The 19,664-nt window shown below is 37.1% G+C and overlaps 1 protein-coding gene across 1 annotated transcript; it reads left to right on the top strand.

Annotated features, from left to right (window-relative positions):
- The first annotated feature begins 5,772 nt into the window (after window positions 1-5,772).
- Window positions 5,773-18,643, top strand: LOC141443807 (toll-like receptor 3). Its single transcript, XM_074109170.1, has 10 exons — window positions 5,773-5,893; window positions 7,757-7,867; window positions 10,429-10,649; window positions 12,094-12,294; window positions 12,895-13,010; window positions 14,115-14,186; window positions 15,588-15,792; window positions 17,407-17,594; window positions 17,840-17,973; window positions 18,486-18,643. Exons 1-10 carry the CDS (start codon window positions 5,830-5,832, stop codon window positions 18,602-18,604), a joined length of 1,431 nt encoding a protein of 476 aa, XP_073965271.1. The 5' UTR covers window positions 5,773-5,829; the 3' UTR covers window positions 18,605-18,643.
- The last annotated feature ends 1,021 nt before the right edge of the window (window positions 18,644-19,664 follow it).

The raw sequence follows: 19,664 nt of genomic DNA on the forward strand, positions 1-19,664 counted from the left end.
TTTATTCTGCAGAACGCCAACAGTTTGACAGGAGCAAGAAAATATTTTTGAGAATAAAATAAAAATAAGTCCTTTTCTGCCGAACGCTGTTGCAGGAGTCACGTCACATTTTTTATCAGTGTAATTAAATAAACGTCCGATAATTGTCAACGTCATGGCGGTGACGCTCGAAAGAGACTAGTGTGTGGGGTCTCGGATATGTGTCCGATAATTTATCGGAAAACCTATCGGTCCGATTTAATGTGAGTGAATTACTTAAAATTAGCAAAGGACGTAGGCTGTCCTTTTCATTTCAAGTGTGAAAGAGACAGTGAGTGCTGTGTATTTGAATTGTTCATCTAATTATTGTTTACTTCGGTCGATTTTTTATTATTATTTGTAAAAAATAACGTACCTAGTTACCACAATAAATTGTAAACAGTCCAAAATTTTGTAACATTTGAATAGTTTTTTGTCTATCGCAATGGCGGTTTACAAAAACTATGACACCATGCTACAAAATGTACTGTGATAAACATATCGTCACTACTTAAAAAAAACGTACCTCAAAATAAAGAATTTTTCGTAGTGAACTTTATGAACATTATGTCAAGGTTCAATTTTGTTGACATGTTAATTTTAGATACGAGATTTTTTCAAAGTACCTAGTGACGATATGTACTAGTGCCTACTGGATAAAGAGTGATCAAACCCCCCCCCCCACCTTCCCCGTATCGGCTACCCGCAGCCCACAAAAGTTGCTGGCACAGAGATATTTTTTAAGTTTACTTACCACCTTGTCGCTGTCACTACATCATTTATGCTGTCGTTGAACTTTTGAATGGTAGCTCTAGACTAAGTTTTTCATCAAGTATTAGTTTACTATACGACATCGTAAATTGAACGTACGCGGACCACGTAACGCTCGATCGTTGATACGTAACGCTCGATCGTTGATACGTAACGCTCGCTCGTCGATACGTAACGTTCGATCGTCGATATGTAACACTCCTTTGTTGATACATTTTTTTCTATAGTATTTTCTATATTATGTTGTAAGTTTCTATAATAATAGCTAAAGTGTAAGGATATCTTTGACCTTTAAGACTCTACTCAGTACACCGTGTCATACCATGAACGTAATAGTAACGTTTTGAATGTGTCAGGCAAAATATTGTTCTTTGTATCGAACAGTGTGAGACTAGCCCACTACCACGTTTCGTAACCAACCGTCGCCGTCGCGTTTCATATATGCGTTTGACATTCCGTTCCTGATAAGTACGTTCCTACTACGGTCATGGCATGATACGATGTAGTGGGAAGAGACCTTTACTGTAAACTGTCTTGCAGGTGGTAGGACCTTGTGCAAGGTCCACCCGGATTGCTACCACCATCTTGCTCGCTAATCCTGCCGTGAAGCAGCAGTGCTTGCACTGTTGTGTTTTGGCGTGGAGAGTAAGACAGCCGGTGAAATTACTGGCACGTGAGGCATCCCATCTTAGGCCTCTAGGTTGGCAACGCGTCTGCAATACCCCTGGTGTTGCAGATGTTTATGGGCGGTGGTGATCTCTTACCATCAGGAGACCCATTTGTTCGTTTTCCATCCAGTTAAATAAAAAAAAAATAACAGTTTAGTGATAAGTTTCAATTCAAATGAATGAGTTTGTTATAATTTACAGTATTTTATAAATTAATATATTTTATTGCTACAATAAAAGTGAATTTTATGACAAAGATTTTTTATTTCAATTGTAAAGATAAGTAAACTTAATCCTATTAAATAAAACAGGCTACGATCCGCATGGTATAATAGTTCATTGTCAGTAAAGTTTGTACAGTGGCTTCTGTATCACGACCATGAGTTTACAGTGACCGTACTCGGTAGCCACGGCGTAAATTATTTGTGGAGGCGCTGTACAATTCTCCATACAAATAATTTACGCCGTCGCTATCGAGTACGGTCACTGTAAACTCATGGTAGTGGTACTGAGCATCCGGCTACAACAGTAATTAGCTTAAGAGAAGTCTCTTCGTTCCATTCTCCATACAAACGTAGTCCCGGTCTCATTTGAAAACTAGGCAACAGAAATAGATGAAATTTTGTAAGTATGGACTAGACGTAGTTATCTATGCCTGTTTGCATATAAATGTGTAATATCAGAATTACAGGAGTTCAAAAGTCGACAAAAAAAAGATGTCAACTTTGCACGAGAATTACAGACTAATAAAGTATTTTTACAAAAATAGAAAAAACCACAGGCATAGAAAATATAATGAATATCTTGATTGTAAAATATCATTGATTTCTGTGCTATACTTTTCGTATAATATGAGGACAACGAAACCCAAAATTCAACCGCCCAAATCTTGAAAAGCCTACAGCTATCTCTATATAAATTACGGACGGCGTTGCGGAAGGCATGGGGGGGACGGCTGCGAGCGCTTATGTCACGAGCGATAAAGACAGCAATATCCCAAACGAATACCTAACGCGGCCGCGCGGCCGGCAGGGAAACTTTCTCGCGTTTGGGCCATTGCATTATAATAGCCCCTCTTGCTAAACTGGATACTCGATACCAAAGATTTGTAAGTATAAGTACTTGTGCGTAGGCGGACTGACTATGGTATCGAGTACTCAGTATCGAGTCGCTACCAAAAGTATCGATACCTTTTTAGGGTTCCGTAGCCAAATGGCAAAAAAACGGAACCCTTTTATGGATTCGTCATGTCTGTCTGTCGGTCCGTCCGTATGTCACAGCCACTTTTTTCCGTAACTATAAGAACTATACTGTTGAAACTTGGTAAGTAGATGTGTTCTGTGACCCGCATTCAGATTTTCACACAAAAATAGAAAAAAAACAATACATTTTGGGGGTAATACTTAGAACTGAAACTCAAACATTTTTTTTTCATCAAACCCATACGTTTTCTAATATCATTTTTTTTTCTAAACTGAATAGTTTGCGCGAGAGACACTTCCAAAGTGGTAAAATGTGTCTGTAACTTCTAAAATAAGTTTTAATTCAAATTCAAGTCATTTATTCAGTAAATAGGCCGCAATGGGCAAAAGAATGATAAAACTAAGGGAATACGTCATAAATCGTAAACCGCAATTTACCTTTCATTCAATCAACAAAGAACTTTTATATTATGTTACTTGCTGCTACGGAACCCTTTACGGGCGAGTCCGATTCGCATTTGGCCGCTTTTATTTTACTAGTTTTTTTTATTTAATTGCGATGTACTTATGTAACTATGTAGCCCATGCAGGCATGTTTGTGCGGGTCAAATCTTGCAAGTTGAATTTGACCCACTTCCAGCGGTCGGATTGACTTGAAATTTCGCATACTTATCTGGTGACAATGCAATAATCTGGCAGTGACATTCTGGTGGCCCAGGCAGAATCGTCTCTGCAGGACGGAATTCCTCAACGGTCCATGGCATCGACTTGAAATTTGGTACGGAAATGTATAGACAATGCACGTACAGTCAACAAAAAGTACGGTTTGCAAAAAAGCTTGTATTAAAAATGGATTGAAAGCTTGTATTGAAAAAAAATATTTATTTTGATTTGTTCTTACTCGGTATCGAAAGTATACGCCTTTTATAAATTTCATTCTAAGATTTTCTTCACTGTTAAAAATCCCGGTTTCCATCTCTTCCTTTAGTTGTTTCATATATTTTTGTTGCTGTGGAGTTGTTTTCACTATATCGATCCGATGACGGAAAAATAACTTTAATCCATCTCGTTTTATTACGGGCTCAGGGCACGCTGGGTGTATTTTTTTTATAATTTCCATGGTCTCTTTTCGATCATGGTCATTTTTTCGTTTGACACCTGTCGACCTGGTATGCCAGTTATTATTATATTCCTTTCTCCTTTCTCTCCTACACTTCAAATACTATGACTTCATAAGGAATTATTTGTTGACCTGAAGGGATCATAGTTTCTGCTATAGCTTTCACACCTTTTAAGTATATAATTTTCAAGAGCACGCATTTTAGACATAGCTCTGTCGACACTTGTATTTAGCTCAAACACTTCTCCACTCATCTCATTGTGTTCTAATACGAGACTATAACTCTTGTTTTGCACGCCGACAATCTGCTCTTTAATAGTCGTGACCGTTTCTGCAATGCTATCCATTACGTCACTTTGCATTATTGTCAGATTTATAAGAATGCGTGTGTGTAATCTCCTTTCGGAAGTCTACACAGTCAGTGTTTTCGGTTGTGAAAGTGATATGTTGATTCTGAATCGACTTTGTAGCTAGATGGGTCTGTGCCCTTAGTGTAAGTTTTAGGATACAAAATACGTCTCGATCGCGTTCGCGTTAAAATCTCAATTTGTAGGGAAACACGAACATCTCAAACGTTCCGCTAGCGGCGCTGTTCGTGTTTCCATAAATAAATTGAGATTTTAACGTGAACGCGATCGAGACGTATTTTGTAATCGAAAACTTACACTAAGGGCACTGAAATGGCCATTACCATAAAACTGCGGAGGACTGATTTTGAAAAAAAAAGAAAATGAAGAGATTTATTCGGGACACACACATATAAATAATAGATACAGAACAAAAACATAATAATAATAAAGTGAAATAAAATAAAATGAGAATACAAAATAAAAAAAAATAAAAAATACATATTTATTTTGACTGATTTCCTTGTACATCTCTTTCTCTTGTTACTTAATTGTTATTTTCATATTTTTATGTACAATAAAGAGATACAATACAATACAATTTCCTCACTTCATTTTCTTTTCTCATAACCTTCGAAAAAATTTAGATTACAGTAGGTAAAAAAATAAATGATTACAAGCGTGATAGGTACATTCGATAATAAATAATCTATTCTTTATATTCCTTTGTTAATGTCGAATAATAATAGCGAACTATTGGACTATTCGCCATAGGGAATGGCGATTAATCGGTATTCGACTATTCGCTATTACAACTATTCGCGGCAACTCTAATTTAAATCCTTTGAAATACGGCTTGTTAGGAAGTGGTCTTGTTAGTTCAAAGTAAACTAGCCTTTATTATATAGGGAATACGGTCGATTTATTGTGAGAAAGATAGTGCGAAATCATATCGTATACTTATCGTAGACTTATCTCAAGATAGCCAAATCAATAATTCTTAGACAAAGAATAAATTATATTTGAATTGTAGAAAGGGCACTGTGATTGTATTAGTTTCTTATAACGAAAGATTTTGTTTAGTAGGTACATTTTTAACCCCAACGCCAAAAGAGGGGTTTTATAAGGGGTTTTATAAGAGGGGGTGACGTGACACGCACACGCACCAGTTGTTGTTGCATCTGGTGTGCATCGGCCTTAAAAGGCTGGGCGGATTTTATCATATGAGATATAATTAGATTCGTCATAACTGTCGTAGTGAGATAGGATGTACCTACAATAAAATATTTCAATATGGCGTCTGTAGAAATAATGTAGTGTAACAATATGGGTATCAAAAGAAAGCGTATAAAAATCTAAAAACACAACTATTTTCACAGAAATAACAATAAGGTATAAAATAAAAAATAAAATCGAAAACCTTAAAAAAATTAAAAAAGAAATCGCGATGTGTTAAAAATTCTCAGTATAGGTCTCGACTATTGAACTTTAAGTTTTCTTAATATTTTAAGCTTTTTTTTGAACGCAAAAGATTCCGCAGATATTGCGGATAGGTATTTATGCGTAGCGATAAAACTTATGCTTAACTATTCAATATTTAATCTTTGCCAAGTTTTTTTTATGTCAAACTGTCGTTATCGCAAAGAACTTCACTAAAATTTGTCAGTTGAAGTGTTCGAGTGATGCTATATTTATGATGAATCATGGATCTTACGTATTTTTATGTAGTTGTATTGTTTAGTTTAGTTAACTGTCAAGATGCTACAGGTATGTACCTAAACATTATTAGTTTATCCTTATTTTTTATAATTATTATAACTTCTTTTCAAATAAAAAACATGAACGGTGGCCAGCCAGGGACTCTTTTGTTTGGTCTATTTAATATTTTTTCTTATTACCTAATGTTTTTCGCCTAATCGTTGTTTGTCCTAATCTTTTTTTTTTTGTTGAAACCGTGACATCGCATGTAACAGATTTGGTTAGGTTAGGTTTGTTTTATAAATTCGTGCAAAGCTTAGAGCTAAACGAGCTCGGGCTCCAAACCTTGACTCCTCACCGAAGCAGCGGCGCTTGCATTAAAATATTACATTTGTAACAAACTCATGAACGGTCTTCTTAAGTTTTTTTTTTAACTTCTGTTGTTATTTACACACCATTAACTATTTATATTATTTTGCCGCAACACTATTTTGTCCATGATTGCTGATAGATTTGACTGTCCTTACATGAACCATTGCATGTTGGTTCACGTAAAAAGAAATGGTTTTTAAAGTGCACCGATATCATATTTTCTTTTTATTAATAGCCTAAATTTAATTAATTACCTAATTTGTGACATTAATATAATTTTGCATTTTGCTTATTGACTTAGAATTTTAGAATTGTATGTATTCAAATTTGGACCTATGTTGTTCTTGAAAATAAATGAATTTATATTATAACAAAAACTATTTGCAATCACAATTTATATTTGTCGGCGGCCGATCGTAAAATCCGCCAGATCACGAAATTCCTCGGCATATGAATGAATGAATGAATGAATGAATGAATAAATGGATGAATGAATGAAATGAATGAATGAATGAATGAATGAAATGAATGAATGAAAAAGTTTATTCAACACACACATAATAGTTACAAACTAAATTTACAAAAAAAATTTAAATGCAAAATATGAAATAAAATATAAAATAAAATCGTCATATCGTGAAATGGCGCCATTTCAGGAATTGGCTAAGGGACATCCGCCATATCGTTCAAAACTCACCGTTTCACGATTAGCCTAGTGACGTTTAGGCATATCATAAACGCCGCCATTTCATGATTAGGCCAGTTTAGGAATATTATGAAATTCCTAGGCATATAATGAAACGCCGCCATATCGGTTCTGGCACTTCGCCGGCCGCTGCCGCGGCACGCTCGCTTCGTTCCCTCGGCTCGTGCGTTGTGGTCACAATTCATACTAACCACTCCTCGCTTCGCTCGTTGCCTTTAATTATCTAAGCTCGTCGTACCTAAATTTTTCTTATTTTCGGCATATCACAATGTGCCCGATATAGAGCTAGCAATATCGACAAATGCGTTGCTCTAATCGATCTGTCGTATTGTTTCTCAGGCACATCGTGATGGGCCTGGCCAACTTTTCAGCATACCTATCATGAAATGGCGCCTTTTCACGATATGCCTAGGAATTTTGTGATCTGGCGTATTTTACGATCCGATAGGCCGACATATTAATTGAAAAAAAAATGACGAGTAAAAACAGAACACACACAAAGATTTTTGGGATATGGCTTGTCGATGAAGTAAAACAAAAGTTAAAACTTTAAAAAATAAAAGAAAAAATATAACAAATACAACAAATTGTTTTACAGTTTGGCGTACTATAAATATATTGTTGTGTATGTGCTAATATTAATAAATAAATTAAAAAATAAATTAAAAAAAAAACATTTTTTATGAGCCAAGGCTAGCGCCATTCAGACACCTAAAGAAGATAAAAATAAAAATAAATGTTCTCCATCTGAGATATTTGCACAGATTCAACCGTTATCAATGAAATGAATAAATGGTTTAGTGGAGAAGCGGTTAAATTTAGTGTTGTTTATGTATAGATTTTTTTCATTTTAGAATCCACAGCACTGTCCGGCGTGGTGTGCAGTACTTGCACCTGCGTTGATTCAAGAGTGGACTGCGCCGAGAGAGACATACGGACTGCCTTCTCTGTCAACGAATGGGCAGGTAAGAAACGCAGATTTGCAGGTTGCATAAAACAAAAAAACCGGCCAAGAGCGTGTCGGACACGCCCGAAATAGGGTTCCGTAGCCATTACGAAAAAAATAAGTTATATTTTTCTATGGATTTCGTATTTTGTACGGAAAATCCCAAGTTTAGATATATTTTATACTTAAACTATTAATAATTCTCAAGAAAACATAACCGTTATAGTTTTCCTTGTAAGTTTGATACACTTACTACCATCCTGTTTTTTTTCAAATTTGTTCACCCACCGGTTTAGATTTTAGAGGGGAGGACGCCCGATTTTAATAAAAATTTTCACTTTAAAGTTGAATCTTTTGCAAATAAATCACTGGATCGAAAAATCGTTTTACCAACCCCCTAATGATTTAAGAAGACCTATCCAACGATACCCCACACTACAAGGTTGGATGAGAAAAAAAAACACCCCCACTACGTCTATGGGAGGTAAGCCGAAAAAATTTTTTTTTGAATTTTTTACTATACTATTTTGTCGGCATAGCTTACATATATATTCGTACAAAATTATAGCTTTCTAGCATTGATCGTCCCTGAGCAAAGCCGCGGATAGACAGACAGACAGACATGGCGAAACTATAAGGGTTCCGTTTTTGCCCTTTTGGCTCGGAACCCTATTCCCCTCCATCCAGAACTTCACGGTCTCCAAATGTGGCATCGAAGTAGATTTGGTTTATTTTTAGGTTAGGAAAACATCGTGAAAAACCCGTACTGTATAACCCAACATATTTTGAGTTTGACTTTGGATTTTGAGTTTGACTTTCTACTTTAACTTTAGCTGTTGACTTCGACTGTGACTTTAACGGTTGATTTTGACTTTCGATATTCTACAATACTTTGAGTTTGAATTTCAACTTAAACTTCAAATAATTATAATAATATTGTATCTAAGTTATTTTTGAAAAAAAACTTGCACATTACAACAATTGAATAAATCAGATAAAATTAAATTAAAAAAATCAAAAAACCTGACTGCCAAACTAAAAGGAAGAAAATAAGTCTAGTGGTCTAGAACTCTGTTAAGGAGCTAATTTAAAGTTCAACAGTCGGGACCCATTACTAAGAGTTTTTGAGCGTCACGATTTAAATGGGTCCCGACTGTTGAACTTTAAATTAGCTACTTAACAGAGTTCTAGACCACTAGACTTATTTTCTTTCTTTTAGTTTTGACAGTCGGGTTTTTTGTGTTTTTTTTTAATTTAATGTTTTATTTTACACTTTTTTGATATTTATGTGATTACGGTAGATTAAAAGTATTATAACTCATATATTTAGAATGGGCTTATTATTAGCTTTCATTTGATACCCATATTGTTACAACACAAAATTTATTTATTTATTTATTTGACAAAAACACTTATTACATAATGTTGGAATTTTCCGTCAGACTCCAAACTAGGCTGAGCCTGTAACTTGGTAGTCTGCGAGTGTGAATACAGATTAACAATAATTTAATTATGATTATGTTACCGCTATGTCTAAATTTATACAATGAAATAAATTATGTTAAAAACCTAGAACTAAATAGCTATTAGAATTTCAGAATAATAATTAAAACACTAAAATAAGTAAAAAAAATAAAATAAAATTAGAATGTCAATTATTATACGGTATCAAAAATTTTAAGTTCAGATTTAAAATAAAGTCAAAAGTTAAAAATTTCAGTACATCAGAATAATTAAAAGAAAAGAAAAAGCAAAATGCCAGCTCGAGAAATAAAGTTCATTCAACAATAAACAATTGATTTCAGTATGTGTGTGTGAGTATTTGTATGTGAAAGTGTTGTATGTGTGTGTGTGTGTGTGTGTGTGTGTGTGTGTGTGTGTGTGTGTGTGTGCGTGTGTGTGGTTTATTTCTGGTGCTTGATGAGACTTTCAGTTTCGCTATACGTCAAAGTCCTCAGCCAATCCCTCACCCGAGACAAAGCCCTAGCCAGGGGAAGCTCTTTAATGTTCTGATTTCTGCAAATGTTGTTATAGATGTACGGATGAGAGTAAGCGGGGGATCTTCTGGCTAAAGCCGATCTAAACGGTGGCAGAGACACTCTGAAAATTCGCCTGCCTTGTACCTCTTTATAATTTGCGGACGAAAGTAAACAAGTATGAGTCAGGGAGACAGCTCTCATAATATAAAGCTGTCGCACCCTCAGCAGCCCGAAAATATATTTTTTCATTCCTCCGCTATATTTTTTTTGCAGACGCCATATTGAAATAATATATAGCCTATGTCACTCCGACAGTTATGATAAATCCAATGATACCTCATATGTTACAATCCGTCTAGCCGTTTAGGCTGAAGCGAGGACCACAGAAATAGACATAGGTACAATACCCACATACATACATACATACATACGCTCGAAAAACATAATTGTCCTTCGGGCAGTCGGGTAAAAACGTCCATTTATACTAATATACATAAACGAGCCACTTAAACTTTGACTTTTGACTTTGACTTTATCAACCTTTGAGTGGTGGAGTGACTTTTTGAATGTGGTAATTTTTTCAGTTCCTAATTATTTCCAGCTCTGGAGCCGTTATCTCCAGCTGAAGTGAACCTCAGCGGCAACCGCCTGACCACCCTGTCGGAGATCGCCCCCCTCCCCATCCAGAACTTCACGGCGTCCAGCTGCGGCATCGAAGTCATCGATCACGGGGCATTCAAGCAGCTCACGGAAAGCCTGGTGATCCTGAATTTGGGGTACAATAAGCTGTCCACGTCGGCTTTGGATTTTAGGGCTTTCATGGTGAGTTTCGTAAAAGTTTCCAAAAATTACATGGGGGTTTTCAACGACGTCGTTTAAAAAGAACCACGCCAAAATTCATGACTCTAAAAAGAGGGTAGAAATTGCAAGATTTATACTCGATCCCGTGGAATTATCTGGAAATTTATTTTTGTAGTCGGTTCCATTTTTTGTAAAAAAAAGTTTTCATCGTTTTTAGTAATTTGTAGCTAAAGTGCATCTCACAACGATTCCATTAAGCCCAAACATGGCATAGTTATATTGTTTTTCACTTCTCATGCTCTTAAAATGTTACTTTAGTCTATGCATATCGAGACTAAAGCTCCTTTTTATTCTCTAGGGGCTAAAGTATTTTTTTTATTTACGTTGGAAACCCCTAAAAAGCCAACACGGTGTTTGTGAATCGAAGATTTTTTTTAGGCGTTAAATAATAATCTCAAAATGACAACTAAAACTCTGGAAGGCAATCAGTTCAGATACAAATAAAAAAATTGGCTAATATAAAAAGTGTTCTACAATTTAAAAGATTTTTTTTAATGTGACGGTAGGAAATGAATAACAATATTGTAAAAAAAAAAAGTTGTATTAAGCTGATAAATATGTATGGTAGGGATATAAATATTGTACGCCCACATTGGGTAACTGTTGGAACTATAATGTTATGTCATCTTTTGTACACAGTTTGACAATAAATAAATTCTATTCTATTCTATTCTATTCTATTCCAACTGTGCAAATATAAAAACACGAATAATTTTCGTGAAACAATTAATGATTACGAATATAAATATACTTAATTATATTAAGGATTAATTCATTTTATTATGCATAGTCCAATTAGTTTTAAAATAATCTTCAATTTTGAATATTGCTATATATGTAAGCTTGTGTGCGTTATGTTACGCAAATAATGAAAAAAAATCGCAACAAAACGGACACATCCATACAATATTTTGGGGACACATCTGGAAACCCTGTGATTCCGAGCTGTAAAAACAAGGTCTCCAGATGTGTCCCGACAATATTGTATGGATGTGACAGTTATGTTACGATTTTTTTTTTTTAAAACGTCACAAAACGAACACGTCCATAGATTTTTTTGTGGACACATCGGGAGATCCTGTTTATACAGCTCGGATTCATCTCCCAAATTCTGTTGGAATCTTACAATCTTAGAGATCCGGGGTAAAGTGTAGCCTATGTCACTCTCTGGCTCATAAATTATCTCTATGTCAAAAATCAACGGACGGACAAACATACAAACACACACTTTTTCGCGTTCATGGATATGGATTGCAAATCAAAGTTCCTCAGTTTTGTCACTGACACATTCACTGACTCGCGATCATTATAATTCTAAGGTACTTCTAGCAGGCCCACGAGCTCCAAATTTATAACCGACTTCATAAATATAATTAGTTTATAGCCCACAATCTTTATTTGTCAGGGAAGACTGGACAACAACAACGAGCCACAACGTTTCTCCAAGCTCCGGTACCTCAGCTTAACCAACAACGACATACACTCGATACCGAAGGACCTTTTCATGTCCATGCAAGAGATCACGCATCTAGACCTTAGTGGAAACCCTTTGGCCTATATAGACCCTGTCACGCTCGCCGCCATCAGTGATTTGACTAAATTACGTGTAAGTTTATCCAAACTAAACACAGAATCGTAATAAAATAGAACGAGAATGAGAGAAAGAGAATTCTCATTCTGATTCTTATTTTTATTACCACTCTAATTTCCATTCTTATCTTTCTCACAGTCTCTCTAAGCATGCTCAGTCTCATTCACATTCTCACTCTCATATGCATTTTCATTCTCATGCTCTTCCTCATTCCTATATACTCTTACTTTCACTGCCATTCTAGCTCTCACTCTTATACTCATTCTCATTATCATACTCTTTCTCATTCTCACTCTAAATTTACTAATAAGTCAGGACGAGCTAAAGCCTAGGTACAGATGTAGAAGACTGCTGGTTCGATCTCATTCTCTTTCTCTTCTTCATTCTCAGTCTTATTCTTATTTTTATTGCTATTACATTTATTTAACTGTATTGTACTATTATCAAATCTTTTTTTTAATAAATTATTTGAATTTAAACTAGAATTTAATATTACCAGCCCCATTGCCATTTCTCCTTTACTCTCAAGCTCATCCTCACTCTTACTCCCACTCGCCCTCTCATGATCATTCTCAATATAATACTCATTCTTATTCTTACATTTATTCGTTCTAGAATTTAACTCTAAGCTCGTGCGACCTGGAGACGATTCCCGAAGGCCTGTTCCGCCGCCTGCGCAAGCTGCAGCGACTGGATCTCAGCCTTAACAGATTCACAACAGTACCTACCAGGTGAATACTTCACGATCTTTCCATGGCCTCGGACAGGCCCAAGTCCACTGCCTCGTAGTGAATCAGTAACTGTCAAACTGACCTACCTTAACAGACAGTCCGATGACTTCAACAGGAAGTAAAGAAACAAGTCTCAAGGGATGTTAAAAGACTCCAAAATAAAAAACGGATGTCAAACTCCGTAGTATAAGGCGTGCTTTAGAACCTGAGAAGAGATGAGTGGAGGACAATGTGTGGAAGCTTGAGGTCCCGGGTTCGATTCCCGTGTCGGGGCAGATATTTGTATGAGAAATACGAATGTTTGTTCTCGGGTCTTGGGTGTTTAATATGTATTTAAGTATGTATCTATCTATATAATTATATATATCGTTGCTTAGTACCCATAACACAAGCTTTGCCTAAGCTTACTTTGGGACTAGGTCAATTGGTGTGAATTGTCCCGTGATATTTATTTATTTATTTATTAATGTGATGTGTGTTAAGAATGTAGCTACTGAGCTGGCAACGTTGCATTTTCAACCTTAAATAAACATTTGTTCGTTTTAAAGAATATACGAATAATTATTACAATAATTAGTAGACACATTAACTTATATAAGTATTATGAAGAGTTCTATCAGACCACATTTTTAATTTTCATTCAATTTTTATGGAATAATCGAGAAAAACTAACAAAAATGCAACGTTGCCAGCTCAGCGGGTATAAACGCTCTTAACAAATCTAATCGAAATCATTTATTGAATAAGGACAGAGCTTGCAGAGGTCTACGAGTATATTATTATTATATTTAGCCTATAACTGTGTCCCACTGCTGGGCAAAGGCCTCTCCTCTTGACTTCCACATCTCCCTATCCAGAGCTATATTTGGCCACTCACAGCCAGGCCGAGGCGGAGATGGCGAGATGACCTGGACGCGGAATTGACGAGTATATTAACGAACTGAAACTATTACTTTTCTCACCTGCGCACGAGCACGACCTTATGATAGGCGTTTATTCAAGAAATGTGTTCATGCAGTTCCTCCACCTCCACACTGTAACACACGCAAATCACACAAACCAAGAAACCACACAAAACAACATTATTGGATTTTTTTCTTGCAGGATATCTGAGGCCACTAATTTGCTGTACCTAAACTTGGACAAGAACCCAATCGAGACCATCAATGATAATACGTAAGTCGTTATAGTAAAATATTACCCTTTTAGGGTTCCGTACCTAATAAGATCACCCTTATAGGATAACTAGCTTTTTCCCGCGGCTTCGCCCGCTTGGAATTCGGTTATTGCGCGCTGTTCACTCGGGAACTGTACATTTTTCCGGGATAAAAAGTAGCCTATGTCACTCTCTGGCCCATAAATCACGTCGATCCGTCGCTCCGTTTCAACTTAAAATACGAACAAACATACAAACACACACATTCGCACTTATAATATTTATTAGTATGGATACGTGGTATGGATTTCGTTGTTCATATAATATCAAGACCCTTTTTCCGAGGACCGCGTAGAGGTATCAAGCTGGATCAATATCAAATACAATAAGGTCTACCTTTTGGAACAATGAAAAAAAACCGGCCAAGAGCGTGTCGGACACGCCCAAGATAGGGTTCCGTTGCCATTACGATAAAAATCAAGTAATATTATGTGCGTTATAACACAATTAAAACACTACAGTCTTAAAATCTATTACCAGATAAAGAGCGTACCTATCTTCACGGCACTTTAGTCCTTTTGTTGAGAAGCGCAGTTTTTCGGCAATAACCCAAAAACGGTACATCCGATCATGTTAAAACCAATTTTCAAAGTATTTATTAAGCGTTACCTTTCCATATTTTTTGCAAATTTTTTGGACAAACGGTTTACAAGATAGAGGGGGGGGGACACAATTTTTGCTACTTTGAGAGCGATTATTTCCGGAAAACTTTTGAGACACCTTACTATCTTTTCAAAAGAGCTGTCGAACTATGTGCCACACGTTGATGCGAGTCAAAAAATTTTTTTTTCAATTTCTGTTACGTGGATGGAGTGCCCCCTCTATAAATATTTATTTTTGTAATTAAACTACAAAACTAAATAGCGGCTTTGACAAGACATCTGTACCTACTCCAAATTTCATTGATGTACATCTTGTAGTTTTCGAGTAAAATGCCTGTGACATACGGACGGACGGACGGACAGACAGACGGACTTGACGAAACTATAAGGGTTCCGTTTTTGCCATTTTGGCTCCGGAACCCTAAAAAAGCGTTAAACTCTGTTAAGTAAATAAGTACCTACCTTAAACTTCTAAAACCGGGAACCATTAGGTACATACTTTATTATTATTATTGCTGAACTTATCAGAATTCTAGACTACTAGATCTGTTTTATATTTTTAGTGTTTATTTAAAGTGATTTTTTTGGCAGACTTTTGTTGCCCTGATTGTTGTTGTTGTTGGGTCAAATCCTGTAAGTTCTGTTTGACCCATTTCCCGTACTTGAAATATGGTATTTATGTACTTAAGTTGGATGACAGTAAAAGTATAGTCAACAAAAAGAACAGTCAGCAAAAAAAAAGTACATTTTTATTTTCAGTCCATTCGCAACGCTGACCAAGTTAAGACAGCTTGAAATCCGGCGTCTCAGCAAGTTAAAGACTATCGCGGCTAGTGCCCTCGGGGGTCTAGAGAGCCTGGTCAGTCTGGACATATCGTACAACCCTCGGCTGACCACGGTGGACCCCAAGTTCCTGGCCTGGGAGGACCTGGATGAGGTGGAAAGGAGACCTTTGCTCAAAAAGGTACATTTCTTTTTACAAGGTTTTATTTAACTTGCAATCCATACTAAGTAATATTATAAATGCGAAAGTGTGTGTTTGTATGTTTGTCCGTCTTTCACGTCGAAACGGAGCGACGGATCAACGTGATTTTTGGCATAGAGATACTTTAAGTATAGGCCTGAAAGTGATATAGGCTACTTTTTATTCCGGCAAAATGCACAGTTCCCGAATCCCACGCGGCCGAAGCCGCGGACAAAAGCTAGTCTAATATATAAAATTCTCGGTTCAAAAATGTTCGTGACCAAACTCCTTCGAAACGGGTTAACCGATTTTTATATATTTTTTTTGTGTATATTCGGTAGGCCTGAGTATAGGATGTAAACTATTTATCATACTTCTTCGGGGACGGGTACTAGCTATTGCTCGCGGCTTCGCCCGCGTGGAATTCGTTTATCAGGCGCTGTTCCCTCGGGAACTGTGCATATTTCCGGGATAAAAGTAGCCTACGTCACTCTCGGGCCCATAAACTATCTCTATGCCAAAAAACACGCCGATCCGTCGCTCCATTACGGCGTGAAAGATGGACAAACATACACACAAACACACACACTCTCGCATAGATAAGTTTGTGGGGGTGAAATCTTGCGACTTGAATTTGACCCACTTCAAGTGGTCGGATTGACTTAAAATTTGGCATACTTATGTAAATCTGGTGACCGTACAATAATCTGGTAGGACTGACCTGGTGGTCCGGGCAGAATCGTCTCCGCATAGCGGCTGATGGTATCGACTTGAAACTTTTGTTTCGGAATTGTAAATTGGATGAAAATGCAAGTACAGTCAGCAAAAAAGCTTGTATTTAAAAATGAATTTTTATACGAAAAACCAAGAAAAACTTTTTAATCGACTTCAAAAATCAGGAGGTTCTATGTTGGACTGCATGTATTTTGTAGGATATAACGCAATCACACTTTCACAGTTCAAAAAATAGCACAATGAGAAAATTGACAAGATCAGCAGTACGATTCTCTAAGGACCCCAACAAAAATAAATCGCTACCAGAAAAGTAGGTTAGATTATGTTAGAACTGCAACCCCAAAAGAAATAAATTTCATTCAAGAAAGTTTGAAATAATAAATAATGAAATGAAGTTCTGCCACATAAACTATCTATTAAATAATATTTCCAGATATTAAAAATCGGTGATACAAAAACTAATTTTAATCATTCGAGGTAGGTAATGAACATTCGATGAAATGAATAAATAGGAAACGTTGACTTTTAACTGATATTCGATTAAAAGTTTGTCGACATTTCAAGGGTAAAAACCATGTTTTAGACTATCCGGGGCTTGTTCCACGTATCTTGATTTTAGAGAAACTCGATATTTCGGCACAGCTGCATGCAATTTGTTGTTGTTGTGGGCAACTTGTTAGGAAGAGTGTAGATCTTGTATATACGTCCGATTTATTTAATTTATTCTGTGCTGACAGTTATACCAGCATACCCGCAATTCTCCAGTCGTCTCGTGATCATGGTGCATGCAACTGTGCCGAATAATCGAGCTTCTCTAAAATCAAGGTTTTATTTTTTTTCCATATTCGTTATTTCAACAAAAAATTCCGGTATTTCCAGTTCTTTCTAAACAATAACAACATCTCGGAGATCAGCCCGTACTATCTGGACCGTTGGACGCTGCTGGAGCAAGCCGACTTCAGTGGGAACCCGTACTGGTGCACGTGCGAGACACAGTGGATGGTCGACGTGCTTGTGCCCCTGGTGAGGGACCTGCCTGGCGGGAGCGAGGACACTGCTCATATGACGTGAGTATACTTCAGCGGGACCCCGTACCGCACGTGTGAGACGCAGCTCATGCCCCTGGTGAGGGACTTGCCTGGCGGGAGCGAGGACACTGCTCATATGACGTGAGTATACTTCAGCGGGACCCCGTACCGCACGTGTGAGACGCAGCTCATGCCCCTGGTGAGGGACTTGCCTGGCGGGAGCGAGGACTGCTCATATGACGCTCTTACTGCTCTCAAACTGATATGAAACCTATAATTTACAGGTGTAAAGGCCCAGAACCTGTCAGAGGCATGCTGTATTCTCAGCTGACGTCCACAAACCGCAGCCTGCCGTGCTTTGAAAGGATGGAGGAGGCACCGCAGACAGACTCTGCCATTATGTTTGGAATGATGATAGGTAAGTCTAAGCTAGTGGGTCCGGAAGTGGCCCCAGGTGCCCTTGGGAGACCCTCCTTGAATGTCATGTTAGATATTTTATAGTAGGTTATGTTACTGAGATTAGAGACATTTTATAATCCCGAAGGACGCAAGTGTGTACACCATCTCTAATCCAGAATAAAAGACTTTTATTTATTTATTTATTATTTATGTTACTGTTATATTATAATTAGATGTATTGAAATACCCATGCGGGCTCAGTGTGGATTGGGATCATCACACCAATGATTGCTTGGCAGCTTAGTGCAGGTGCACGATGATTTCTTTCCCCGTAAAGCTAGTGGTAAAATCTAATTCAGCAGATGAATTTCGAAAAACTCATAAGTGCGAGTCCGGATTCGAATTCACGATCCCCTGCTCTAGAGGCGATAGGTCAAACCACTAGGCCATCACGGCTGTTCACACGCTATATGTCTTATTTATTTCATCCTATCTTTTTGTATCGGAGTAAAAAAAAATGTTTGTTCGTAGGTGTGTTCGTCACGTTTCCCATGGTAATACTCGTCGTTTTGCTGTGGAAGCGAGGCATCTTCTCCAAATGCAGAAAGAAGACTACAATAGATAAAGAATACGAGGAAGATATGTTTTGAAGATAATTTTATAGAATAAATTTAGTTTTAATAATCAAGTTTTTTCGTTTGCTTTTTTAACGCTAAGATATATATCGGACGCCGATACGATATCGGGGCAGGTAAAATGCATGAAATATGATCCGATATCGGATAGGATAATCTGAAAGACAGGTACATATTTCATACATTTTACGGTATCCGTTCATTTCACAACTCACGTTTTCGCAAACTGTTTCATTTCGCAACTAACGTTTTCGCATACATTTATTTAAAAACAATGTTAACTAACCTTGTACAATTATGAGTTTACATACATAAAAAAGAACTAACCTAAGATAGCTTAACTAACTGTAACAATGAAAATCATAAAAAGAATACCCCGTCTAAAAGATCTGCCTGTGGCAGGGTTCCCATGACGCTGGCCGCATTACCCCTTTGGATCGCAAGTGAGATCCGCTGGGATAAGTACGCGCCAGCTCTTGGGTCCCCAGAAGCGTCGACCAACCGGGACGAATTTCGCAAACTGTTTCATTTCGCAACTAACGTTTTCGCAAACTGTTTCATTTCGCAACCTTTCATTTCGCAAACTCAAACTGTAATTTGAAGATTTATTTTAGGGCCATCGTGTAGAACCCTTCAGATTAGGTCAGGTTAGTTTTTATAAAAATCCTGAAATATTTACAGTTTTTACAGTTTCAGAAATATTAAACAGTTGAGAAATGAAACAGTTTACCAAACATTATTCGCCGAAACATTAGTAACCCACATTTTACTTGCCCCGATATTCGGACGCCGATACCGATATCGGATCGGATAATCTGATAAAAAAAACCGCATTCAAATCGGTCTACCCTTTTAAGAGCTACGGTGCCACAGACAGACAGACAGACACACACACACACACACACACAGACACACATAGCGGTCTAACTTATAACACCCCTCTTTTTGGTTCGGGGGTTAAAAATGCTCTAAACTGATGAGATGTTCAACTCAATACAATGAAATCATGAGGTTTATTCTGTATTAAGTAGGCCGGAAAGGGCTGTATTACATATCACTTTTAAGGATTCCGTGT

This window comes from Choristoneura fumiferana, chromosome 28 (assembly GCF_025370935.1).
Source record: "Choristoneura fumiferana chromosome 28, NRCan_CFum_1, whole genome shotgun sequence".
NCBI classification, from domain to species: Eukaryota; Metazoa; Arthropoda; class Insecta; order Lepidoptera; family Tortricidae; genus Choristoneura; species Choristoneura fumiferana.

Excerpts from the sequence above, each read along its gene's own strand:
- LOC141443807 (XM_074109170.1), top strand. The coding sequence starts at position 5,830 with ATGGATCTTACGTATTTTTATGTAGTTGTATTGTTTAGTTTAGTTAAC. Across the intron at positions 14,187-15,587 it reads GAGACCATCAATGATAATAC|TCCATTCGCAACGCTGACCA; the intron begins GTAAGTCGTTAT and ends TTTTATTTTCAG. Across the intron at positions 17,595-17,839 it reads GAGGACACTGCTCATATGAC|GTGTAAAGGCCCAGAACCTG; the intron begins GTGAGTATACTT and ends TATAATTTACAG.